The 26,471-nt window shown below is 53.5% G+C and overlaps 2 protein-coding genes and 1 long non-coding RNA gene across 11 annotated transcripts in view; 2 read left to right on the top strand and 1 right to left on the bottom strand.

The window, feature by feature from the left end:
* The first annotated feature begins 1,645 nt into the window (after positions 1-1,645).
* On the top strand, positions 1,646-9,527 carry PHETA1 (PH domain containing endocytic trafficking adaptor 1). Its single transcript, XM_077159858.1, has 3 exons — positions 1,646-1,803; positions 5,060-5,179; positions 7,083-9,527. The coding sequence occupies exon 3, from the start codon at positions 7,104-7,106 to the stop codon at positions 7,752-7,754; it is 651 nt and encodes a 216-aa protein (XP_077015973.1). The 5' UTR covers positions 1,646-1,803; positions 5,060-5,179; positions 7,083-7,103; the 3' UTR covers positions 7,755-9,527.
* Positions 9,528-13,587: 4,060 nt separating this feature from the next.
* On the top strand, positions 13,588-16,554 carry LOC143683619 (uncharacterized). 4 transcript variants are annotated; one of them, XR_013175567.1, is made up of 4 exons: positions 13,654-13,700; positions 14,640-14,721; positions 15,056-15,354; positions 15,997-16,554. It is a non-coding gene; the product is annotated as an uncharacterized LOC143683619 (long non-coding RNA). The 4 variants fall into 4 exon arrangements; XR_013175566.1 differs by having other exon boundaries at positions 15,497-16,554; XR_013175565.1 differs by lacking the exon at positions 13,654-13,700 and adding an exon at positions 13,588-13,633 and having other exon boundaries at positions 15,056-16,554.
* CUX2 (cut like homeobox 2) overlaps positions 15,375-26,471 on the bottom strand; it is a 261,759-nt gene continuing 250,662 nt past the window's right edge. For 5 of the 6 annotated variants that reach the window (XM_077159854.1, XM_077159855.1, XM_077159856.1 and 2 more), the window contains 4 exons: positions 25,316-25,585; positions 23,529-23,717; positions 21,927-22,200; positions 17,009-18,433 (listed from right to left, as the gene is read on the bottom strand). In XM_077159854.1, coding sequence (XP_077015969.1) covers positions 17,632-18,433; positions 21,927-22,200; positions 23,529-23,717; positions 25,316-25,585 — 1,535 coding nt within the window. In that variant the 3' untranslated portion in view covers positions 17,009-17,631. Of the gene's footprint in view, positions 18,434-21,926; positions 22,201-23,528; positions 23,718-25,315; positions 25,586-26,471 lie in introns of all 6 variants that reach the window. The other variant, XM_077159857.1, reaches the window with a different exon arrangement.

The following is a 26,471-nucleotide window of genomic DNA, read 5'->3' as shown; positions in this document are numbered from 1 at the left end:
AAGCATGTGCCCTGCCCAAGGGGCAGATGCTACATGCAAATGTGGGCACAGGGTTGCCAGTTCTTCTACATTTTCCAGAGGACCTAAGAAATTAGATTTTTTTAAAGCTATTTTATTTTTATTTTTAAAAATAAGCTTCACTGAAACATAAGAGTCATACAATAAAACGCACCCTTTTTTGTCAAATGTATACACTTGTGCAACCGACGGCATAATCAGATATAGACTACTTCCATCGCCCCCAAAGGCTTCCTGGTCCTCCTCCCGAGTCAACCCCAGAGCCACTGGTCTGCTTTCTGTCATTGCAGATTAGGTTTTCCATGAATTGTCTATGTATGGGATCATATGTGATATGAAGTTTCGTGTCTGATGTCTTTTGCTCAGAATCTCAGTGTTTCAGATTCATCCACATTGTTGCATCTATTGGTAAATCATTTCTTTTTAACTGCTGAGTAATATCCCATTTAATGGATATACCACAATTTATCCATTAATTCACCTACTGATGGTCGTTTGGGTAGTTGTGTTTCCAGTTTTCCATTTTTAAGAATAAAGTCATTATGGACATTTGCCTACAGGTCTTGGTGTGGATATGTTTTCATTTCTCTTGGATAAATACTTAAGAGTGGAATTGCAAGGTTGTGTAGTGAGCATGTATTTAACTTTATAAGAGCCTTACAAACTTTCTTCCAGAGTGGCTGCACCAATTTATGTTCCTGTTAGCCATGCATGGAGAGTTCAGTCGCTCTGTATCTTTCCCAACCCTTGGTATTATCAGTCTTTTAAATTTTAGCCTTCCTAATTGGAATATAGTAACAGCTGATTCTTGTTTGTTTGTTTTACATTTTTTTTATTAATTTTTTTAAATACCAAAAAAACAAACGCAAACATTCGTAACTTTTGATCATTCCGTTCTACATATATAATCTCATTTGGTTTTAATTTCCATGCCTCTGATGACTAATGAGGCTGAGCATCTTTTCATTGCTTAGGGAATACATAGCCATTCACACACCTCCCTTTATTTTCACATATCTTCTTTTGTGAGACATCTGTTCAAACCTTTTGCCTCTTTTAAAATTATGTTTATCTTCTTATTGAGTTGTCACATTTCATGATATGTATATATCTAGAATTCAAGAATTACAGACATATGTAGTCAAATATTGTTTCTCAGTCTGTGGCTCACCTGTTCATTTACTTGATTATCTGTTTCAAACAGCAAAAGCTTTCAATCTAGTTCAAGCCCAACTTTTAATATATATATATATATATATTTTTTTGGTATGTGGTTCATGCCGAGTCCTATCTAAGAAATCTTTGTCTATATTAAGGTCACAGAGATTTTGTCCTGTCTCCTTCTAGAAACTTTACAGTTTAGCTTTTATGCTTAGGTCTGTGATCCACTTTAGAGTTCCATTGTGAGTTTGCTTCCCAACGCTCTGGGAGTTTGTGAACCAGTCTCGGTTCCTTTAAGAGCTGTTTCGGGAGGCGGGCCCATAGGGGGAGTGGCGAACCCGGGGGCGTGTCATGCAAGGACGGGCCAATCCGGGGGCGGGACGTTCGCGGGGGCGGAGCCTTCGCGGGAGGGCCGCGAAGGGTTAAAGTCACCCGCCCCCGGGTCGCGGCGGGTCCGGCTGCCCCCGCCTCCTTCGCTCCCAGCCTCCCTCTCCCGCGGCTGCGCCGGCCCGACCGCCCGGGGGACAAAGCGCCACCGCCGCCGCAGTCGCTCGGGTCCCGGGCCATGGTCCCGGGCCCCGCATCTTCCGTCCCGCCACCACCGCCCTAGGCCTGGGCCGCGAGGTAAGCCCACCTGGTGGGGGGACCTGCGGGCGGACCCGCCAGGGCGTGCGGAACGGGGCTCGGCCGCCGGGGCCGTGGTCTCCCCGCCGCCAGGAGCGAACTCCCCGGGCGCCTTCCGTTGAGAGTCCACTCCAGGGCCGATTTCCCACGGGGCACCAGGGCCGAACTTGGCCGATGCCCCCCGCCCCCTATAGGAGCCCCCGCCCGCCGCTGCCAGAACTCCGCCGCCGGGCCCTGCGTTTGGCACTCCCGTTCTGCCACCGACCGACCGCGCCTGGGACTCACTGCCACACACACACACACACACACACACACACACACACACGCACGCACGCACACGCAAAGGGCAGCTAAGGGCAGGCCAGATTTGGAGACCCAGCCTCTGCCGGGGCCTGGAACCCGGGCGGCGCCCCTGTGCTCACTGCTAAGTGCCCCTTGGACCCGACACTTCAGGGTTCTCGGCACATGCTTTTCAGCCTCTGCCAGCCACGCCCTTCCCTCCAGGCCCACTGCTGAACGATGGGCAGTCCCTTTGTGGGGGCCACTTCGGGGGGCATTGGGACCCATCCCCAGTCCCTGTGGCTTAGTTCCTTGAGTCCTCCCTCCCTGGTGTCTGTCTAAATGCCCCGAGTTTCCCCAGAGTCTTGGGTCATGGACCAGCTGTATCCCAGGAGACCTTGGGCTAATCATTTGCCTTTTGGACAGCTCCTTCCCTGAGTGCTCACTACCTCCCAGGCATTTTGCAAAATGACACTGCAGCATTCATGATTTCCACCCTTGTGTAGGGATGGATGTTAATGTTCCCATTTTATAGATGAATCTGTGAAAGTTCTGACTCCTGGCAGCTAATATTTTTGGCACCACTTCCATCCTTCATCACTGGGTTTTCCCAATTTTAACTCACTGAACCCTCTCCACAATCCATTTGACAGAAAGGTGAAGACTGGCCAAGGTCCTCCAGCCTAGACAGGCAGTGGTGAGAACTTGGCCCTGGGAGTAGAGCCAAGGGGGGACCAGGCCCTTTCCAGCTTCCTGTCCTCCACTGGCTGATGAATCACCAGCAGGGCCCACAGTGGACTCTGAACTTCTTGGAAAATAGCTTTGTGGAGATAAGGCAGGACCAGGCACCCAAGTCAGCCTCTGGGCAAGGCTGGAGCCATGCCCCTGCTGCTTCCCACCCTCCCCACTCTTGCTGGGCTGGAGGAGGGAGGGGCCATGGGCAGAACCCGTCCCAGGGCTAGCCCGTGACCTTGGCCCCATTCTGGGCAGTGGGGGGAATGGGGGCTGCTGAAGTGAAGGAAGCTGCTCTTCCTTGGGCTTTAATGGGATGCTCAGACCTCAAGATCAGTGCCCCATTTGGGCTGGTTATCCAGAACATGGGGTTCTGGGTCAGCATTGTGCCTTTTGGCAAGTTACTTACTCTGTGCCTCAGTTTCCACATCTCTGAATTGGGGGAGAACGGACCCTGTCTTATGGGGCTGACAAGAGGTTTCAAAAGATAACTGGTTTCATTCATTCAACAGGTATCTGAGCACAGGCACTGGCATTAAGGCAAAAAAAAAAACCCTGCCCTTCTAGAGCAGGCAAGAACGACCCAGATCATAGCAGGTGCAGGAGAGTGACTGGGGGAGAGGAAGTCTCTTATATACGGGATGGTCAGGGGCACCTCTCTGAGGAGGGGATGGTCAGGCTGAGACTGAAGGGTGAGGGGATGGTCACATAAAGACGTGAGAAGGGCATTCCAGGCAGAGGGACAGTGACGGCAAAAGCCCTGAGCTGGTCCTGTGTCGGGGAATCTGAGGTCCATGTGCGTGGAGCGAGTGAGCTGGGGGTAAGGCACAGTGGAAGGGGACTTAGAGGTTATGGGGAGGACTGAATGTTAGACTGAGAGGAGTGGGAAGCCATGGGAAAGATCAGAGCAGAACAGGGAGCAGATTAGACTTTGCTTTAACAGGATCTCTCAGGGTAGGGAATGGATTTCAGTGGGGCCAGGGGAGGAAGCAGCAGTGAGAAAGTGAAGGGGCTGCTGTTCTGGTTCAGGTAAGCAATTATGGGGGTAGTAAACAGTAGGTGCTCAATTACCTACCGGGGTAGAGCTGAAGGGCAAGCCTGGGGCAGGAGGGTTTTCAAGGGGCCTGTCTGGGCCAGAGTATGGGAGGCAGCCTCGCCTGCCCTCTCTCTCCTCATTTGTAGGGACAGCCCCCATTCTTAGCACCTGGGCCAGGCATTTGGGGCTCCCACGCTGGCTGAGGTGAAAGCCAGGTACCAGAGGCCCCCAGCATCTTGTCAGTGGGACAGGGACAAAGTGTACGGGGACTCTCCGGCCAGGTGGGGAGGGGGAAAGGCTGGTTCAGCCAGCTGTCCGTCCGCAGGCCCACCCCGACTCCCTCTGTTCGGTCCTCGGCCCTATGGCTTCCCCTGGGCTCGGGACCTCAGCCGGACACCCCCCTGGCCTGCACCTCTGCTCTGTGCTGGGGCCTCGCACCCTGGAACTGCCCTGATTTCCATCTCCCTCTTCTGAGAATCTGAGCTGCACATGGGGCCCGTGGGACCTTCGGCACAATTGTCTTTGGTCCCTGTGTCTTTGTCCTTCCACATATCCCTTGGTTAGGCCAGGTCCTGGGTCGCACTTCTCTCTGAAGTCCCTGCTGGACGGTGAGGCCTAGTGGGCACTAGCGTACACAGGCCCGGCCCCTGTCTCCCCAAATGCACAGCATGTGGGGAGGGGATGTGCGGGTGCCTGGTCAGCCACAACCCTGTGTGATCACTTCTGTGACCGGTGAACCCCAGGGACTGTGGGTGCCCAGGGGAGGTACCCAACTCAACAGGGCCATCAGGGTAGCTTCCTGGAGGAGGTGTTCCTGGTGGAGGGAACAGCATGGGCAGAGGCCAGGAGCCCAGGCAAGGCTGGAGAGGCAAATAGGGCCTGTGGACCGAGGGAGGAGGTATTGAAGTACTGAGGAGCCATGGACAGGGAAGCCGCCAGGTTGACAAGGAAAGAGGCTACTGCAGCCATCCAAGTGAGCTACGAATGGGGCCTAGGATAGGGAAGTGGCAGTGGACGGAGAGTAGACCTTTCACTGGGACAAGGTTAAGGAGAAGCCAAAGGCTGTTCGTTGAGCAGGGAGCGCTGGTGGGGAGCCCGAGAAAAATGATGTCAACAGCTACCACAGCTGAGCCCTGGAACTTCCACACCGTCATTGTCTCATTGTCACAACAACCCTGACTTGGGTGCTCTTATGATCCCATTTTACAGATGTGGAAACAGGGGCCCAGAGAGCCTACTAGCCGGCCTGGGCTCACACAGCCCTGACACTGCAGAGCTGAGATTTGAATCCAGTGAAGAGCACTCGAGGCCAGAGTGGTGGCCTGAGAGGTAGGAGGGAAATGGGGCAAGGGCATGGGCGGTTCCTGAGACAAATGGGGCCAGAGCCCACGTGGGACTTGTTGGGACGGTAGGACATGAGTCCCATTTTCTGGGAGGAGAAACAGGCTCAGAGAGGGCTAGCTTGCATCTGAGGTCACACAGCTCAGGGAGGCAGAGCAAGGAATCACCTCTCTGAGCCTGTGGGGGTTCTGGCCTTGGCGCTGCTGCTAGGTTGAGACAGGGTGGACTCTGTTCTTAAACTATGGCTTATGTTACCTCTTCCAGGAAGCCTTCCCTGAATGCCTAGGTAGACAAAAGTGAGGTGGTAGGAAACCAGGGGTTTGGTTTGGTAAACCTGCTCCCTGTGCCTCTGGTCAGGTGGCCTGGCTAGACCCACTGTGGCCAGGTGCACCCAGGAAGGCTACCACCCAGACCTCATTCCACCAGCCCTGAATAAGGCATCACCCAGGCAGGGGCAGGAATGTTAATTGAGTGCTTACTGCATTCCAGGGACTTTATACATCTTGCCTTTGAAAAATGTAGCTATGTCCTACACAGGGTGAGGTTGTGAAGTGTGAGCATGAGGTAGGTCCTCAAAGTCTGGCCGTAGGAAACCCTAAGGGAAGGTGTGGCCAGTTGGGGACCCATGTGCCACCTCCTCCTAAGTCCTGCCTGGCCAGGTTTGCCCCCATTGCGTGCTCCTTGGGGAAGGTGGATGAAATCATTACATCCAAGTGCATAGAGTTAGACTCTTCTAAGATAGATGGGCACATGATTCGCCCCCCACCGCTGCCCCGACCCCTTGACCCTGCCCAAGTCTAGGCCAGGCCCTAGGCCCCTGTCTTTATCTGGATTATGTGGTAACTGTCTCTTCTACCTCTCTGACCATATCTCTTGCTTCTGTCCCTTCCTTGCTCTACTCCAGCCCCATGGGCCTCCTGGCTGTTCCACAAGCACACCAGGCAGGTTCCTACCTCACAGCTTTTGCACGTGCTGTTTCTTTTGCCAGCATGCTCTCCCAATGGCTCCTGCCATAACTCCGTCCCTACCTCCTTCAGGTTTCTGCTTGAATGTCACTTAGTGTGGGCTTCCCGACCACCCTGTTATAATCACCAGTGCTTCTCTTGTCTATATTCTGACCTGTGTTCCTGCCTTATTTTTTCCCATAGCAAGTCAGACCATCTAGCAGACCTATTTTTTGGATTTGTTAGTTGTCTGCTCCCTCCGAGGCCTTCCTCACTAGCATATCGGCTCCATGGCCTGGTAACTTCTCTGGCTTGTTCCAGGCTATACCCCTAGTGCCTAGAGCAATGCCTGGCACAGTGGCTGCTTAATAAATATTGAATGATTGAATACAGTCCCTACAACCATCTGAAGTAGGCTCTGTTTGCATACCCACCTTATGGATGGGCAAATCAAGGCTAGGTCACAGGATCAGGAGAGCCTGGAGCTAGATCAGCTGGTCTGTGCCCGGAAAGATGAGGGCACCTGAATCTCAACTCTACCCCTTGGCTTGGTGACCTTGGGCTCTTCTTTGTGCCTTTGTTTCCCTATCTGTCAATGGGAGCACCATAGTCCCTGCACTCAAGGTTTGGTGGGAGGACTAAATGAATTAGTATATATAAAATGTTCAGCATGCAGCAGGAGCCCTGCATGTTATTTTGGGGCAGCTGGACAACAGGACCGTGCTTAGCCTGGCTTCTGGGGCTGATTAGACTCGAATCCAAGTTTGGGTTCTACTTAGGCAGACCCTTGTCTGCCCTCCAAGCCTCAGTTTCCACCTCTGTGAAATGGGGATGTCCGGGTGCTGTGGCTGGCAGGGGGTGGGGGAGATCTTGGCCGGGTGCTGGGTGGTGGCAGCCCAGTGAATAAAGTAACGGCTGTTCCGGTGGTTGTGGGGGCGGCGCCTCAGGTTCTCCTCCAGGCCCCGACCATGAAGCTGAACGAACGCAGCCTGGCCTTCTACGCCACGTGCGACGCCCCGGCCGACAACGCGGGCTTTCTGTACAAGAAGGGCGGCCGGCACGCGGCCTACCAGCGCCGCTGGTTCGTGCTGCGCGGCAACATGCTGTTCTACTTCGAGGAGCCCGGCAGCCGCGAGCCCGTGGGCGTCATCATCCTGGAGGGCTGCACCGTCGAGCTGGTGGAGGCCGCCGAGGAGTTCGCCTTCGCCGTGCGCTTCGCGGGCGCCCGCGCCCGCACCTACGTGCTGGCCGCCGACAGCCAGGCGGCCATGGAGGGCTGGGTGAAGGCGCTGTCGCGGGCCAGCTTCGACTACCTGCGGCTGGTGGTGCGCGAGCTGGAGCGGCAACTGGCCGCCATGTGCGCGGGGGGCTGCCCGGCCGCGCCCGCCCCGCGCCCGCCCCGCGCCCTCCCACCCAGGGAGAACGGCTGCGCCGTGTGGAGCGCGCCGCCGCCCGCCGCCCGGCCCGGCCCCGAGCCCCCGCCGCGGCCGCCCCGCCGGCGGGCCTCGGAGCCCAGCACGCCCCCGGCCGCCGTCCCCTTCGCCCAGCTGCACGACTGGTACGGGCAGGAGGTCCGCGCCCTGAGGAGCCGGTGGGGCGGCAGCCGGGCCCAGCCCTGAGGACAGCGCCGCCTGGTGGGGGGTGGGGTCGCGGTCAGGGCAGCCCTGGGGGGCTCGGGCTCTGAGAAGCAGCTGGCTTCTGAGGGGGGACACCATGGCCTGTCGGGCTCGTCAGACACGGCGCAGCCCCGGGGGGCCTCGTACCTGGTTCTCTGGAGATTCCGGCGCTGGGGTGAGCGCCCCGAAGCCGGAGGGGACGCCTGCACCTTCCCCAGGCCCCGTCCCGAGGGCGCTTCGGCTGCCCTGCCCGAGCTCCCCAGTGGGGTCTGTGGCTGGCACAGGCCCGGGCAGGGCCCACGGCGGGGACGGTGACTGGGCAGGAATGGTCTGCACCCGAACAGACAGACGCCCCACCGGGTCCCGGCCCCGCAGCTCCTGGCCCGCTGCGGCCTGCGCGGAGAGGCCGGCCGTGGGCTCGCGCACCTGGGCCGGCTCCTCCATTGCTCCAGGCCCCGCCCCAGGAGCCGGCCTGGCAACGGGCCCGAACCGCAGGTGCAAAGGCGGCCCGAAGGGCAGCTCTCAGGCGACGCCCGGCTTGGCTCACGCGCTGGACCCCTGCCAAAACTCACCACACTGCTCTTGGGGCGGCCACGGGCCATGCCCGTGTCCCACTGTGCCCAACCCCCTCGGTGACTGCATGCCAGCCACGCCTTCCCGGCCAGCCCTTTGGCCCCAGGCCTGGGTGGGGCCCAGGGAGGTCACCTGACCTCCTGGCCTGGGCCGGGTGGCTGTGGTCTGAGGTTGCCCCCAGACCTGGGGACTTTCCAACAGGTCCAGCCAGGGAGGAGGGGCCACGAGCTGACTCACCCACCCAGGGAAGGCTGAGGTGCGCAGTTGGTGGTGGAAAACAAGGTGCTGCGCAGCCGGGTTTGGCTTCCGGAAGGCCCTCCCCGTGACTCCGTGCAGTCCCCTCCTGCGCAGCCCCACTCATGAGCTCACAGGCTCTGTCCCCACCCCCAACATTTTGACAGGGAGACTGAGGAGGAGAAGGGGGGTCGGTCTCCCTTAACCGGGAGGCTGACTCCTGCTTTCCTGTGCTTCTCACTCACCACAGTGCCCGCTCTGAGTCCAGGGAGAATCTTGGGGGCTCGGGACACCCCTGGCCCTCAAGCTTGGCCATGTTTACAGTTCTCAGGGTCCCACTCCCGGCACCCCCTGAGGACATCTCCACCCCCACCTGTGTTTCCTTGAAGGCCGCCTCTTGGTGAGACGCAGACCCCACGTCCTTCTTCCTGCTGGAGACCCCGGAACTTAGGGAAAACGTGTGTGTGTGTGTGTGTGTGTGTGTGTGTGTGTGTGTGTGTACTTGTCTACAATCAGGGCCTCACTAGCTCACTGCTGGCTCAGTGCACTGGGGCTTCAGGTTTAACTTTATTTGTAAAGACTTAGGGTGTTTTTTTCCTAGTAACAAACCTTCACTGCTTTTGTTTCCTGTTGGCTGGTGGGAAGGGACAGGATGGCCCAAGTCCTTCTCATGCCTGAGCAGTGGGGGTGGGGTGGCAGCTCTTGTCTACGGGCTGTGGGTCTTAAGAAGAACCTTGGAGACCACCCGAACCCCGTGTCCTGGCCAGCCCCATCATGGGGTGAGGTGTTAACCACAGTCTGGGGCAGTTTATAAATGGAAGGTACAGCGGGGGTCGGAAGGTTGGGGTGCTCCGACCTCCAAAAGCACAAGATGGGGTCAGGCTGCCTCTGGGGTTGGGTGGGGAGAGAGGTGTCAGGCAGTCTGAATGGAGAAGCAAGGATGAAAATAAACAAAAGGTTGTCCAGGAATGGCTGGGTGTGTTGTTTTTATCTACCCCCCCCCCCCCCCCCCCAAATCTCACAGCTAGGAACAGACCCGGTGAGGGAAGGGGTGAGCGTGGGCTGAGGGCCTCTCTTGTCCCATGCTCTGCCAGGCATGTTTTCAAACAGCCCTGTAAGGCAGATTTTGGCCCCATTTTACAAATGGGGTAACTGAGGCTCAGAGAGGTTCAGAAATCTGTCCAAGTTCACACAGCTAGAAAATGTCAGAGCAGCAATGTGAGCCCCTGGGGTCCTGTAGTGAAAGGACCAAATGGCAAGGTTCCTTTTCAGAGGGTAGGGCTAGAAGGTGAGGGTCTGAAAGTCAGATGACTTGAGTTGGGAGGGAAGTCAGTGTTGATTTAGTTCAGGGACACTGTATGGAAGAGTTAAAACATGGTGATTCTCACTGATCAGTTCCTAGAGGCTGCTGCCCGGCCGGAGCCAGGCACCAATCTGAAATGCCTGTGATTGATTAGTAATGTCTGCTGTGATCACCATTACAGAGGCATGGGCAATGTTCCTGCCAGGTACTTGCTATCTTGGACTAATCTAGTCTGTCTGCTGAGCTAAGGGGGCCTGAAAGGAGATGGAAGGGAAGGGGCTGGTCCAAGCTTGCCCAGCCTGGTTGACTAGGCCCTAATATGGACTCAGAGTTTGGTCACAAGTCTCCCTTGCCAGCCTGGAAAAATCGTGCACATTCAGGAAAATGTGGCATAAACTGAGCGACTGATAGTCCCTGGTCTGTGGAACAAGTTCAAGAATAAGAAATGAAAACCATTGAGGTTGGAGAATCATGTCACTGTGTGCATGCATGCTGAGTCATTCCTTCCACCTCTCCTGGGGCCACAGCTGGCAGATGGCAGCTGGGGAAGTGGCTCCCCACACAGGCTGAGTCGGCACTTAGCCTGTGGCATCTGTGACCACAGCCACTGCAAGGCATGGAAAACTAGCAGGAGAAACAGACAGCCCCAAGAGGGAGGGCCACAGGTATGTCCTCACCTGCTGGACTCCTTTTAGGGATGGAATGTTCCCCTTGAGCCAACTGAAAGGTGGAGGGGGAGAAAATTCGGTCAAGAGCTAAGCCTGCATCCACCTTCTAATATGTCAGCGTTGGCCCTTGACCCAGGAGAGATATTTAAGGCATGAGTCTAAGGGCGACTAAAACCTCCCAGGAGCATGACGAGGTTAGAGAAAATTGTCTTTACCTGAACAGGGGGCCTCTTTATGTGGTGGAAAGAATATCCTGAGAAGCTTCTTGAGATAGGAGCTGAGACTCAAGCATGAGGTTACAGGTGGGCTCCCCAATGTCCATCCACTCGGAATGATTAATCAGATTCAATCAGGTGTACAGTTCCCCTTTGCCTGGCCAGAATTGGCCACTAAAGAATGCAGGTGTGACCCAATTTTGGCCAATGAAACATGAAGGGAATAGTCTTGCTTCTGAAAGGAGACACGATAAAGAGCTCCTTCATTTTTCTCTGGGGGCAAAGTTAGGTCTGTAATGCTTGGTGCCAAAGCAGCCATCCTGTGCTCATGAAATAGGCCACGTGAAAGAAATGCCCCACACTGAGGTTGGCACACACTTAAAATGCCCTGGAGCTGCTGAATCAACTGACCCAGAAGCCCGCCCTACCTCTGGACATCTTGTTAGTTGAAGTAATAAATGTCTCGTTTAATGCTTTGACTTCAACGCTGAGATTTCCCTGTTACTTGCAACTGGAGGCTTGCTAATGAATAAACTTGAGTGACAGCCGCTGATACTTCTAAGGAAGGTGGAACTGGGTGACTAAACTAACGGGAGGGCTGTTGGCTCAGAGGGGTGTAGGTTAGGGCTAGAATGGATTCCCCAAGACAGTAGAGGGGCAGCCTTCCATCTCTTCTCTTCTTAAATAATACTTAAAGAATATCATTTCCCCATGTGAGCCTGCCTCTTTCCAAAACAGCCCCTTGTATTGCCTCTAACTTGTGGGTGGGTCCAGTGCCACTGTCCCCTCCCACCCCCCACCACCTCACCGCCTCCAAAAAGTTGGTAATGAAAAACATTCTGCTGCTTGTTCCGATTTCTAAAATTTTGACATCAAAACGATATTCTTCCAAATAAAGTCAGGGCTTGATTAAGCCCAGCTGCAGATTTTACATTTTCTGATGAAAACCTTTAAAAAGGTGGGCCCATGAATCTTTTTTTTTCCCCTCAGCTTTTAAAAACAGTTTCCCACTCCCAACCCAGGGGCCAGGGGCTGACTCTGCTCCGTGGCCTGTGCTTGGGGTCACGGATGCAGCTGCACCTGCCAGGCCTGATGCTAAGAGGTACAGCTGCGTGTGGGGATGGGGTGGGGTGGGTGTGGGGGACAGTGGACAGCTCTGCCGTGGGTCCGAGGGACAGGACAGTGAGCCTTCCTGCCCAGGCAGGTGTTCACCTCGAGGCTGCTGCTCTTGGAGCATCGAGGTCCTGTCTGCCTCCCCCATGCACCTCGGGGCCTCCTGCGGAGACATCAGCACGGCCTGTCCCTGAGTGGGGGACAGGGGTGGGTGAGCAGCGCAGGTCTCCAGACACAAGCCGGGCCAGAGTCCCGGGGGTCTGGATTGCGGGCCCAAAGACCAAATGCATCATCTGTGGGCACGATGGAGGGAGGAGGCAGCCCCTTGGGGCGGGCGGGGACCTGGAGGGCTGAGCAGCCCGACCTGCGAGACCCAGACGGGGCAGTGCGCCGTGCAGCACCCCCGGCGGGGCTCCTGCCTTCGGGGTCCACCGGGTCCCCCGGGGCCTCCAACCCGAGGTACCCCACGCACCTCTTTAAGGGGTTACACTTGCCTTCATCCCACATGACTAGGCACCCAAGGAACGTTCACCCCGTGCTCCCATGTTCTTCCGTTTTGCCAGCATCCTACCCCAGGACCTGTGCCCAGTGGGGACAGACAGACTAAATGGATTGGAGTCACCTCCCATTTACTGAGACCTGCAATGGTGCTGGTTCCCAAACTTCCACGGGCTTCCAAATCACCCAATGCACTTAAAAAAAAAAAAAAAGCATATTCTGGGTGTTGGCTTCAGGAACTCTGGGCCAGTAGGTTGGGGCGGAATACCCTGGAAACTGCATTATGAGAATGAAAGGAATTTGAGGACACTTTAGGACCTGTTTAATCTTCAAAGAAATGTAGAAGGCAGTCAGTGGCCAGTCTCCTAGAGGGCCCCCAGTGCCCCCCTCCCACCTCCCGCCCTTGTGTGGGCCGCTCCCACGCCAAATCACAGGGGCCCCCTGGGACCCATGGAGGGCTGAGGGAGCTGGCCACCATGTTGGGAGGACACTCAAGCAGCCTTGCAGTGAGGCCCCCTTGGCGAGGAGCTGAAGCCCAGACTTGCCAGGCCTCCCAGGGAGCCACCTCATTTGCAAACCCTCAGCCCAGAGCAGCCTTCAGCTGGCAACTTCACCCTTACTCAGGAGAACAGAAGCCACAACCACAGGCCAGAACCGTCCAGCCAAGCCACTCCCAAATTCCAGACCCACAGAGACTGTGACAGGTGCATCGTTCTTTCAAGCCACTAAGTTTTTTTTTTTTTGGGGGGGGGTAACTTGTTATGCAGCGATAGATAACCAATACAGGAAGATTATGGTTGTGATCCTGTCCATTTTGCAGGCAAGGAAACTGAGTCTCACCAAAGGGCCCTACAATCATCTGTGGAGATTCAAACCCAGTAAAGCCAGCTTTTAGTAAACAACTATACCCAAGACGGGACAAAGAATGTCACTGACCATGAAGGAGCTTAACGACTTTATCCCTCTCATGGTGCAGAAATGCAGACCTGGAGTAAGGCAGGGCCTTGGCTAAGGTCACCTAGCTGGTCCCTCTGGGTGGCGGCCCTTGCCCCAACTCCACAGCTCTTGGGTTTGGAGGGGTGGCTTTAGCAGTACTGGTTGGGTTCTTGCTGGCAAAGAGTTAACTCAGGGAGCCTTCCCCCCCACCCCTCCCACCCCCGCCACACACACACTGCCAGTCCAGTCTCCATAGCAACACACACCTGGTTGGCCTTGGAGAGCTAAGAATTTAGAATAACCCCGTCCCAAGAGTCAGGGACCAATCAGCTTAAAGAGCAGGTGAGCGCTGGCTCTTTCACCAGGAAGTGATGGGGGCGGGGCCAGCCTCACAGGAGGAGCTAAGGGGGTGTGTGGGGGCAGGAGGGGGAGGGAGGGAAGGGCGGGTGGAGGGGGACCCCTGCCATCCTCTCCCAGCCCCGCAGCGGGACCCCGTAAAAGTGCGAATCTGGCCAAGGCAACCCCCTCCCTCCTATCATCCGTTGCTCCCAGCGCCCTCACGTGAAAGGCATGTTGCCCAATATGCCCCTCAGATGCTTGTCCCCTTTCCACCCCTCCTCAAATTCCCGCCTCCTTTCCTTGTTCTTGTCACTGTCCTGCCTTCTGTTCTGTCTCCTTGCACTGCTTCTCCTCCCTAACTTCTGCCTCCTTTGCTGTCAGCTGAGGTGCCCTCTCTTGCAGGAAGTGCTAAGCAGCACAGTAGGTATTCAATAAATACTTCTTAGCTGGATGATGAACAGTTTCAAATTGCTCCCAACTAAACTTTCTGCTTTCTTTTATGCCGCACCCCCAATCCACCTCCTCCTTGAAAGGCTTCCCTGTGCCTTCTCATCTTGTTCACGTCCCTCCATTCTCCCCTTCTGCTCGCCCCGCCGCCACCCCCCCCCCCACCCCCGGGGCTCCTGGTTCTAACTTGAACCACCTTATGAGGAAGGTGCCCTCTCTGTGTCCTCACTTTACAGCTGGGGAAGCTGAGGCACAGAGTGGTTTAGGCATTTGCCCAAGGTCACACAGCTCTAAGACGTGAGGCCAGGATTGAAACTGGGCAGCCTCCCTGGCCCTGAGGAGAGGCTGGGCCACCTAAAATACACTCCAAATGTCAGGCTCTCATGGGCTAGCTCAGGACCTCGGAGACACAGGGTCATGGGGCCTTGGCCCTCGCCTGCCTGCCCCTCCCTCCCTGGGATGGGGGTGTCTAGGTGTCCCACAGAGTCGGCCTGCTGGGCTTGGAGCAATTTGTCACACTAACCAGGGGGGAAGTAATGAATCACTTTTTTCCCTCTCCAAGGACACATGGGAAAATGGGGGGATAACCAGAAAGTTTCCAGACAAAGGTCCATCTTGGGGCTCCACATGCCCATGGCTCATGGGTGAGTAATGTTTGGTGCCACTTCAGGGGCTTTCTTACATTAATGGTCAAGAAATAAAACCCTCCTGCAGCCTGATGCAGAGAGAGAGACTCACCACTGTGGGCTGAAAGGACCCGACCCTATTTATGAAAAAAATAATCAATATTCATTGAGCCCTTCTGTCCCGTTCCTAAGTGTTCCACATGCATTGTTATTCCGTTATCCAGGGCCAGCGATTTAAGCATGGGGCACAATCTTGGCTCCTTGGTACCAGGCCCCAAAGTCTAATCAGTTTCTGCCCCGCTGCATCCAGGGGAAAAATGAATTCCAGTGCTTCCATCTTTCTTTCCCACAGCTGGAGCCCACAGCAGAGTCACCAACTCAGCTGCCCACAGGGGCTGGGCAGGTGGCACAGGTGAGGACTGTCAGGCACGTGTGCCCCATCTAAAGGGACGGCTATTCCACGGCTGGCAGCTGTCAACGTTGGAATCTAGGCCCAGTGCTGCCAAATCCTACAGTTTTCAAGAAAAGCTGGCAGTCAAAGATTTTTATTTGACATGTCCCCATATGTGAATATTGGAAAACCAGCATTTTTAAAACACACTTCACAGGACCAGCTCTGATCCCCCTTTGCAACCCCAGCTCCAGAACAAAGTAAGCAGTACAGCCAGGCATTATTATACAATTCTGTATTTAGCGACTCTTTTACAGAACGTGTTCCTTTTGTTAAAATTTTAAACAAAGTTCATCAATCTCTCATAGAAACGGTTTTGTGGTTTGTTTGTTTCCCTTATAGGACGTGAACGTGACAAAGTTGATCATGGGTCTGCTTAGCTTTAAGTACAACAGGATTTCCGAGTTCAAAAGACTATACTAAGTGCTTAATCAAATCCCGTCACACTAAAGCCAATTTTTAGTTCTCTAAGAATTGGAGTCCATGTGTAAGCCTGGATTTCAGCGTTGTGTTGGTTCCGACAGTAAAAAGTGGTGTGTTCCCCGTGGTTGTCTTGATTGCGACAGGGCGGTGGTGGCTAAAAGGAGATGCTTCGTTTGTTCCAGATTTTATTACTCTGAAAATTGGTCACTGTTTCCCATTGTCAAAATATAAAAATACCTTCATCTGGATAAAAATGTATACAGTGGAAAACTCTTCGATGCATAGCCTGGGTTTGTGTGGAAAAGGAGCTTTCCAGCAGGATTTGCGTTTGTGATTGGTGTGGAGATTGCAGCCTGGGCTAGGTGCATGAGAGTTGCAATTTCTGGAGTGGCCCTCATTTGTCCCCTTCTGGTCACTAGGTTTTGATGACATGGTTCCGAAACACTGGCTGCATCCTCGAAACCTGTCAGCCACCTCTCTCCCTGGCGTTGGGTTGGCACCGATTTTGGCTCTTTTCATTGTCACTCTGGAGTCAGCGGTGGAGTCGCCCAATTCCACCTCCCCACGGAGAGTTCGAAAAAGGAAAAGAAATAAAAAACAAGAGCGATCCAACAGCCAAACTGGGAAATCTCCCCCTGGAAATGATGATGAAGATGCTGGAGGAAGGGCTCCTCCGAGTTGGGGGGCCGAGTCTTTGCTCCCCACATGTGCATGCATTGGAAAGCAGGAGGGCGGACTTAGAAACTGGGAGACAGTGGACATGCTGCAGCGAACTCCACCTTTTCCATTTGTTCCGTGTGGACTTGGAGTTGCACAACACCATCCAAAAACAGCACCAGAGTCAACGTGAGAGAGGAGATGGAAAGAAGGGGAGTAGGGTTTCTAGTTTAAATTACATTTTTGGCGCCATTTGCCAAGCTTCAGTGCTCATGGAATGACCAATGCGTTTCCTTTCTTAAAACACAAGGAGAGGAAGATGGGGGTGGGGGGGTGGGGGGGGTCACAGTCTTGCTCTGAAAACTCACACCAATGCCAGCAGGAGCATTGATCGAGGCTGTGGCCACGATTCACATTGGGGAATGGGGTTACCCTGGCTCAAGTGCCACCCTCAAGCACCTGTCTCTTGCCCAACTTTTCTAAGGATCTGGAAACACGTCTTGTCTATAGATGGTGTCCAATCTTCATGGCTCACAGGTTTCTAACTAGAGGGAAGGTAAGCAGTTTGTTCTGTACCATGCCTCATATAGGATGGCTGGGCCCCAGCCCATAGCTCTACAACATTTACAATGGCACGGGACTCTCTGTGTAAGCGAGGTTGCAAAACAGACCACCAGAATGAAACACACCCTCAACGGCATTGAGGTTTTCATTTAGAGTCTTTTGGACTTTTCTGTTTTCAGCCTGGTTTCTGGAAGGGCAATAGCCACGTACTGTGTCTCACAGACAGATGTGGGGGGAAACCGTGGTTCGAAGGTTATCTAAATTTTGGTCAGTCTTATAGTGTTTTGTGATGGCTTTGAACAATTGTCTTCTTTTAATCTCATCTAGTGGCAAAAAAAAAAAAAACGACACAACTTCAGTGTATACTTCGCAACAGTTGTGACAGCATCCTGATTTTATAACTCTCTGTAATATCAAAACAGTATCGGCTGGGAATAAATTCCAAAGGATCCTTTATTAAAATATCTAAAAGAGGTCTATAAATATTTTTTTTTTTTTCTAAAAGAGTTTGGAGTTTTCAGGTGAAAATGTGGAGCCATTTGACTTCTGCCTCCTGCGGAGAGGTCAGGGCAGAGAAGAGGGTTGGGATTCCTGGGACTCCCTGGGGCAGAGGGGTGCCGAAAAGAGGAGGCACTGGCACCTGCCCTACCCACTCACTCATAATTTCATAAAACTAGGATTACAACAAAAAATGCAAACGGAATAACATTGCTGTCCACATTATGATGGTTGAGTTCCTCCCTCCCTTACACTACCCTGTCCAGGAAAGTGAGGGAGGGAGGGAAGGTGGCCACCAGGACATGCCCCCTGACCCCTGGCCCTTCACCCCGCCTTCAGAACTCCCACTCCAGGGCCTCCTCCCGGTTGGCAGCCCTCTCTAGCCGGTAGATGATGCTGTTCAGGTTGGCCATCTTCTCGTGCCGCCGCTGCAAGTTAGGGTTCACCTTGGCGCTGGGGTGCAGGGCCCCGGCTGTGTCGGCAGTGGGGCTGGCACTCGGCACTTTGGCAGGGGGGGCACCGGGGGGGGAGGGGGAGATGGGGGCCGAGGAGGAGGGGACGGGCGACACAGACATCACGAGGCCCGGGGAGGAGGCAGCCGAGGGCGAGTTCAGCGACACCTCCAGGCTGCAGCGTGAGGACTCCGAGGCGGATTTAAAACATAGCGGGTCCGGGTGAAGCCGCTCCCCACCCTCGTTCTCCTCGGGGGGATGTAGCGAGAGGCAGTCTGGGGTGGTCCCACTTGAAAGGAGGGGCCCCGGGGCCACTTTTGGGAGTCCATCGTTACCCGGAGGGTCGAGATGCTCCTCCTTGGGGGGCCCTTGGGCCTTGTCCGGCTCCCCTAAGTCCCGGGGCTGGCTGCCTGCCTCTTCCTCGGCGTCCTCCTCTGTCTGTTCCTGCTTGATCCTCACGTGAGCCTGGTCCTGGGGGGTCAGGGGTTTGATGCTGTCCTCGGAGGCCTCGGGGAGCTCCAGTTCCTTCGCAGTGGGCTTCTGGTCCTCAGCCTCCGAGTCGGGGCTCTGCGGGGTGGGGTCCGGGTGGGAGTGGACTGGCTGTAGGACTCCAGGACCTCCACTCGGGTCAAGGTCGGGCTCATCCTGGGTCCCCTCCACCAACATCTCCCGGCGCATCCGGGACCTGGGGCAGAGACGGCCGTGAGCCTGAGGCTGGGCAGGGGGACCCTACTAAGCCTGGACACTGGAGGGAGCTCCAGGTCAACCCAAGCAAGTGGCACTTTGATGCACCCACTTTCCTGGGGGCTCACTACATGCTAAACCCCTTTGCATGCACCATCTTATGAAGTCCTCTCAACAACCTACAGGATGGGAGTTATTATTATCCCCACCTCACAGAGGAGGAAACCAGGCTCAGAAACGTGAAGTGACTTGCCCAAGGTCACACGGCCAGTGACTGGCAGAGAGTTGGGACTTGAACTCAGGACTGTTGGATTCCAGAGCTCCTGATACAGACCTGCGCTGTCCATACAGTAGCCACTGGCCATATGTGGCTCTCAAGTACCTGAAATGTGGCTAATCTGAATTGATATGTGCTATAAGGCTAAAATACACACTGGCTTTTGATGGTTTACTTAAAAAGAAAAATAGTGTGAAATATCTCATTGGTCACGTTTTTGTATCAATTACATGTTGAAATTATTATATTTTGGACATGCTGGGTTAAATAAGATATACTATTACAATTAAATGGCATCTACTTCTCTTTAATGTGGCTACCAGAAAATTATAAATTCCATGTGACTCACATTATATTTCTATTGCACAGCATTGTTCTAGAACATTTCTCAAAGTCAAACCCAGATGTATTTTGTTGGACTTTAGTGGCCACAACCTCCTGCCTTCTTCCTGGAAGCATGCTTAGGTAACATCCCAGAAGGGAAAACTGAGGCACACACGGAAAATGACTTGCCCAGGTCACCACGGCACATAGGGGAAGAGCTGGGGCCAGGACCCAGGACCCCGAATTCCAGTCCCAAGCCCATTCCCTCACTACAACGGCCTCCTTGCTGTTAGAGAGAAACTTAGACTCATGAATTAGGTTGTAGAGCAGGAAGGCATGGGAACGGGTCTAACCCCATTAATTATTTTCCTAATAGCAAATGAGATCTAGAGATCTAGATTAAATGACCAGTCCAAGGTCACAGAGCAACTTGGGCCACTGTTACAGGGGTTTATGCAGCACCATCCACGCTGGAACTCTCTGCCCATTTCTATCAATGAGAAATTATAGCTTATTAACATATAATACTGAGAGTTATAAATTATAAATATGAATATCATAATGGGTGCTTAACATGTGTTGGGCATTGGGCCAAGCATCTGTTCTGATTTCATTTGTTTTTCAAAATATCCTCAGGAGGGGGACACGGTGCACATTCCCACTGAAAAGGAAGACAAAGCTGGGAGAGGTGCGGGGTTTGCCGCCCACATTGGGCTCGTGGGTGGGTAGCGGAGCTGGGACTTGCAGCCAGCAGTTTGGCTTTCCTGCTCCTCCCCTCCCTCCCTGCCCTGCCAGGGGCTGGGGCCCCTTCCCAGGATCTTGGGCCTAGAGGAACAGTGAGGGGTCATCTGTTCACTTCCCTTGCTCAGTCACCAGCCCCTGCACAAGAGTCGCCTTGCCCACCTTCCAGGGGACTCTGCCATTTCCCTCGCCTCTGCTGAGGGAAGAGCTGTGGGGACCCTGGGGAGGCCTTGTGGTTTCCACTGAGGCAGGGCTTGAGGGGGGTGGGGTTGCAATGGCTCAATGCCTGAAGCTCCACCATGAGAACTTCTAAATGGTGGATGAAACATCAGACCCTCTTTAAGATAGGAGGTGCCAAATAGGAGGCTCAGAGTCAGGAGCATCTTGATGTAAATCAGTCTTTTCTATCTCTGACTCCCAAATCTGAGGCAGGGCCTCCCAGGTGATTTTTTTCTCAACACATCCCATTGTTCTCCTTCTCAGAGCTTATTGAAGTTTTTAATAATACATGCATATGAGTATTTATTTAGTAGGGACCTTCCAGATCAGTTTGCAAGAGCATCTGAGAGCAGCAACTTTGTCTATCTTGGTTCAAAAAACAGAACAGGTTCACTAAACATTTACTGAGTGAAATAATATGTCCCTCTGTAAGCACAGCTTTTTGAGAGTAATTTCTTTGGGGAGTGAAATTCCCTCTGCTCATTGGTGCAAACTCCTATTCATCCTTCAAAACCCAGCTCAGATGCCACCTCTTCTGTAAAGTCTTCCCAGGCAGAATTCCTTGTTCCCTCAACCCCTTGTTCCTTCCTGTTTTACGGCATTTATTAGGTTGTACTGAAATCATCTCATTCGCAATTGTATGCTCCTTAATGGCAAGAATGATGTCTTTGAACCCCTGTGTCTCCAGGCCCTGGCTCACTACGTTTAACATTTGTTGAATGAATATCTTGGATAATAGTGACGTGTTAAGTTCTTGTGGGGAAGTGGAGGGGAAAGGGCGTCCCCACATCTCCCAGGGGAGGTTGGAGAATAGGGTCAGGCTCTAAGGACCTATGTCATTGACTGTTTGGCAGGCTCCAGTCTGAGCCAGATAATCGGCAATATTTTACAATGTGCTTACATGTACAGTTACTTCATTTGATCCTCAATCCAGCCTTGTGGGGTAGGAATTAGGCTCCTCATTTGTAAAATAAGGATGCTACCCAGAGAGGTAAAGTGATTTGCCCAAGGTCATACAGCCAAGGCAGGACGTAACCTCAGGTCTGTGTGATGCCGTTGCCCAGGCGGAGGAGAGGGGAAGAGTCCGCATGCTCCACCTTTCCAGGCTCCTCTTCCTCTTTCCCTTGGGGAGCAAAGGGCCTTCTTTCTGCCCCTGGAATGAATGGATGGACTCTCTTCTATGGTATCACACAGGCACCGAAGACATTTCCTGCCAAAGAGGCTTGGAGTAGGGGTTGCCTGGAATTCCCCTGCAAGCCTTTTCCAGAGGGGTCTCCTCAGCCGATCTCAGGAAGCCCCTCTGCAGTGTCTTGGGGTGCTGCCTCACCCAGGCAATGCTCCGTGCCAGTCCTGGGACTAAACTCACCGCAGGCCAGCAGCCCCCAAGATTAGGGCTGGAGGCTGGGAAGGGCTATGTTCAAAGGCAGCCAAAGAAGTAGGCAGCGCCCACTCCCTGTAGTGGGTGGAGCCCCATTTCACTGCTTCAACAAGAGGCTCAGTGGGTACTTGTGGGTCCTCAGGCTTGTGCCCCCAAACCATTCCTTATCCCTTCTTAGAGGCAGACCATGCAAGGTGAGCGAAGTAATAATTAAAAATATAACAATAACACCAACACCTACCACTTCCTATGTGTCAGGTATTTTATGTAAATTATGTCAGCCCATCAAATCCTCAGGACAACTCTCTGAAGTAGGCCCCATTGTTATTCCCATTTTATAGGTGAAAAGACTGAGGCTGGGGGAAGCAAAATGACTCCCTCAGGGCCCCACAGCTGGAAATAGGAGAGCTGGGATTGACAACCAGGCTTGTGTGCTTCAAACCTACACTCCTGTGCAGTCCAGTCTCCCCATCTCCCAGAGGCCACACTGGAGCCCCTTCAGGCACAGGACCCCTGCCCCCCCTCCTGGTCCGTGGCCCACGCCGGTGCCCCCACCTGTAATTGTGGAACCAGTTGATGACCGTGTTGGTCTTGAGGTTGAGCTGGAAGGACAGGAGCTCGATGGTCTGCTGGGAGGGGTAGGGCTCCAGCTGGTAGGCTTTCCTCAGCGCTTCCTTCTCCTCGGGGGCCAGCACCACTCGGGGCTTCTTGGTTTGCAGGAGGCTCAGGTCCTGTGGCTGCAGGCAGGGGCTGGGGCACTCGGAGCGGGGGGCTGGAGACTCGCTGTCCGAGCCGGTGCTGATGAGGCCATAGCGGCGTTTCAGGTACGCTGGAGCAGGGGATGGGGGTGGGGCTGAGAGGGGCCTGCTGACCCCTATCGGCTCCCCACTGGGTGCTGGGGGACCTGGGGTGGGGGCTTACGTGGAGGCACTGAACCCCACATCGGCCAGCCCCGCCCCGAGCCCTTCACACCCCAAACTAAGGGTCCCATGCTAAGCGGGGCACACAGCCTTGTCCGCCTGCCTCTTTTACCTCCTTGCTCTCCTTCCAAATCTTTCAACCTCTCTAATGGGAAGCTTGCCCTGCCTGCCTCTGAGGTCGGGTTATTGTACACAAGGAGCTTAGGAGGGCGCCTCGCACATAAGAAAACACTAAAAAATGGGTGCCATCGCGGCATTCTGACAACCATCAGAAGTGCCACTGAATTTGAGAATTCCAGAACAGCCATGGGGGGCACTAATTTAATGCACTCATAACCATATGAAGCATCTTAACCCCAAGTCATGAGAAAATAAAAGCCTGCTTCAGAAGGGAGGAAATAAGGTATCTGCATCTCTCTCAATCCTCAAAGCAGTACTCCAAGGCAGATGCTACTGATTCTGATCTTCAGATGGAGATGCGGGCACAGAAAGGGGAAGCAACTTGCCCAGGGTCACACAGCAGGCCAAATTTCAACTGCAGAGCTGTCTGACTCCGAAGCCCCAATTCTGAGCCTGCTCCTTGCTGCCCCTCACGGTCCGGCTGGACCCCGCACCTTCGCCGTGAAACCCTCCCCCCCGTATGACTCCACCCCGTGCCCTGGACAACACCTTTTCTGCCCCTCACCTTATCTCGCCAGGGGGAGGGGGAGCACACAGCAGGTGCTCAGCCCCGCTCCCTGTATCAGGGATGGCAGATACTGTCCCACAGTGTGGGAAGGTGCCCGCTCCTCGCCCGCTCCGCAAGGGATAAGGATTCCTGTCTGCCAGGTCAGTACTGTCCTCGGTTGTATATAATGTGGGTAATAAACAAAGGGGCAATTTATATAATGGAGTTGAGGCACAGAAGGGAGGGATCAGAGAGAGTATGTTTTTTGTTTTTGAGAGGGAATGTTTTGAGACATAGGCAAAAGTATTTGGAGTAGCTGTGGGATGTGTGAAAAGATACTGAGAGCAATGGGGTATTAGAATTTTCCCAGGAGATTTGGTAATCATTTTAATTTGCTTTACTTATACTGTTCTACGGCACTGCTCTTTCTTGCAGTACCTGCTCGGGCTGAGCCTGGACCTCCGGGGCCGTGGGCTTATCTGAGTTACAACTACATTTGTTCCAGTGGGAAAATCTGAGGCCAGATTCGGGACGTTCAGTGCTGGGGTCCACCCCCTGCCCGAGTCTCACCTTTCTTCTCCAGCTTCTTCATGTCCCTCAGCTTCTCCACATTATGGGGGTCACTGAGCCACAGCTGCATGCGGACGAACGGCTCCCGCCCCTTCAGGCTCAGCTTGTGCCAGGGTTTGGGCCGGGACAGCAGGTCAGACACAGAGCCCTGGGTCAGGCCCAGGATGCTCTCCCCGAACAGCCGCTGCCCTGGGGACAAGGGGGGACAGCAACCTGTCACCCCAGGCTGGGGTGAGAAACCCACACCCCGGAGAGACAAGAAACAGATCAGAATGCGGGCGAGAAACCCAGGGCTCCGTCCCCACCGCTCAGAAGGGAGGGCCAGAGACACAGGGACACACCCAGCATGAACCTGAAGGGGCTTTTCTATTTAGGAGGTTCTATGCTCCTAGGGGATCCTGAAATTGTCTGCAAAATTCTTATATGCACATTTGTATCACCTTGTTAGAGGGCAGTTTTGGTTTCTATCAAAATGCTGGATGTGCGTATCCTCTGATCCAGCAATTGCACTGCCTGGAATTGATCCGACAGCTGCACTTGCCCGAGGGCACAGAGATGCACACAGGCACACTGTGCTGTCCGAGGCCACGGCGCCCATCAGCTGGGCCCCAAACTGTGGTGCAGCCACGGCCTGAACACGGAGCAACGGCAAAGAAGAGTGTGGCTGACGTACTCATTTTAACCTGGAAGGATGCTGTCATGGTCAGGAACATGTGTCAACTCGGCCAAGTTGTGGTAGCTGTTTATCTGATTGGGCAAGTGCTGGCCTGTCTGTCGCAATGAGGACATTGCATAGGATTAGGTCATGAGCACGTCAGCTGCATCCACAGCTGATTCCATGTGTAATCAGCCAAAGGGGAGTGTCTTCTACAATTAGTGATGCTAAATCTAATCACTGGAAGCCTTTTAAGGAGGACTCAGAGGAGACAGCCCCATTCCTGCTTCGGCTGGTGAGCCTCTCCTGTGGAGTCCATCCAGACCCTCCATCGGAGTCGTCGGCTTCGCAGCCTGCCCTGTGGATTTGGACTCTGCGTTCCTGCGGTCACGTGAGACACTTTTATAAATTTTATATTTGCAAGTGTTCCCTGTATATTCTGTTTATCTAGAGAACCCTAACTAATACGGATGCCCACAAAATATTGTTGATATTTAAAAAGCAAGTTGTAGGATAATAGGTGTGTAATTCCATTTATAGAGAAAAAAAGAGAAATTAGTGTCTACATATTTTCATTTATGTTTAAAAATGTACCAAAGACACATAAAAACTGTGGAGTGTTATTGAGGGGCTGGGTAGATTTTACTAATGAATTTATTTTTAAATTATCTTTTTTCTTATATTATTTCTAGTATTAAATAGAAATTCTAATGAAAAATTGTGGGTTCATGGACATCCTTCTAGAGGGGCGTTCTTCTAAGTCTCAGAGGACTTTGTGGTCCAGAAAGGAAAAGGGCCCTCAGGCACATTTCTCCTCTGTGCCCCCGGAGGGCAAGGATTTCAGCATCAGATAAAGGTTAAACTGAAGACCTGGGGACTCCTTATGTCCTCCTGGATGGAAGCTTTGCCAGTGGTGGGTTGGGGACGCCAGGTAATTTCAACCCCCCTTTTTATCCACCCAGGAGCCTGGGTCAGATTCAGATCCCTCCCAGTGAGTCTGGGGTGGCCCAGGACTGACCGGCAGCTCCAGGCCGGACCCCGCAGCCCTGGCATCCCAGTGCAGGCACCTTTTCAAGGCACTTGGGAGCCTGCCAGGGCGGAGGCAGCACCCCCACCTCCCGCCACTCCTCACCTAGGTTGTTGTCTGTGAGGACCTCCTTGACCCTCTTGGTGATAGAGTATGTGTCCAGCTCAGGGGACATGGCCACAATCTCCTGGATGCCCCCCGTGGCCGGGCTGCCCGAGTAAGCCTTCCCGCCCAGCGAGGAGCCGGGGCGGCCCTCCGGCTGCTGGTTCTCCTTGCTGCTCTCCAGGGACAAGCTCAAGGGCTCCTGAGAGCTCTTCTCAGGCTCCGTGGGGCTGGGGGGCGGGGACGGTGAGGGCCTTGGTTCGGCGGGACTGGCTGTAGGCCGCAGACAGAAAGGGTGGTTATTACCATCTGGCGCAGACACACATGGCCGGGGCAGGCTTGTTTATTAGAGGCAAGAGTTAGCAGCATCTAGTTTTGCCACAACCCTAGCCACAGCTCAGGCAGGAATCATCATGGATGCCAAAAGGAGCAGATGAAAGTTGGATGAGGGATAGGATATTTACACAGCCTCAAAGAGACTAATTAATTACAAAGGGAAAAACAGTAGCTTGACAGTAGAGCTACTTGGCACATCACATTTACCAAATGATCAAAGTGAGAATCACTGGTAATAGGACAGACCAACCATTGGTGCCTCCTGATACGATGCACTGAGAAGGATTGAGCATCATGTCTGTGATATTCCTGCCCAAAGGACATGGCCTGAATCTCATGACAAGGAAACACTAGACAAACCCAAACTGAGTCTGTCTATAAAATACCTGGGTTGTCACAGTGCTCAAAACTGTCAAAATTAGGAAACATGAAGAAAAGCACAGGAACTGCCCAAATTGAAGGGGCCAAAGAGATGTGGCAACCAAGAACAACAAATTATCCTGGACCTGACCCTGGATAGGGAAAAACAGGATACTACTGGGACAACTGGAGAAATTTTAATATAGCTGCCTGGCAGTATTATATTATTGTGGAATTTCTCGTTCTTAGGTGATAGCTGCTGAAGTATTTAGGGGTCAAGGTGCAGGAGGTCAGAAGCTACTATGCCTGGTTGAGAAAGAAAAAAAAAAGCACGAATGAGGCAAAATGTTAACAACAGCTCAATCTGGGCATAGGGGATAGGGAATTTGTTCTATTCTTTCAAATTCCGTACATTTATAAAATTATGCCAAAGTAAAATTTTGATTTTTCTTTTAGTTTAAAT

The sequence above is a fragment of the Tamandua tetradactyla genome, chromosome 5 (assembly GCF_023851605.1).
Source record: "Tamandua tetradactyla isolate mTamTet1 chromosome 5, mTamTet1.pri, whole genome shotgun sequence".
In the NCBI taxonomy this organism is placed as follows: Eukaryota; Metazoa; Chordata; class Mammalia; order Pilosa; family Myrmecophagidae; genus Tamandua; species Tamandua tetradactyla.
Note: the sequence above shows the minus strand (reverse complement) of the source record. Positions and strands in the feature narration are given on the sequence as shown.

Coding starts and splice junctions, on each gene's coding strand:
- PHETA1 (XM_077159858.1), top strand. CDS start 7,104: ATGAAGCTGAACGAACGCAGCCTGGCCTTCTACGCCACGTGCGACGCC.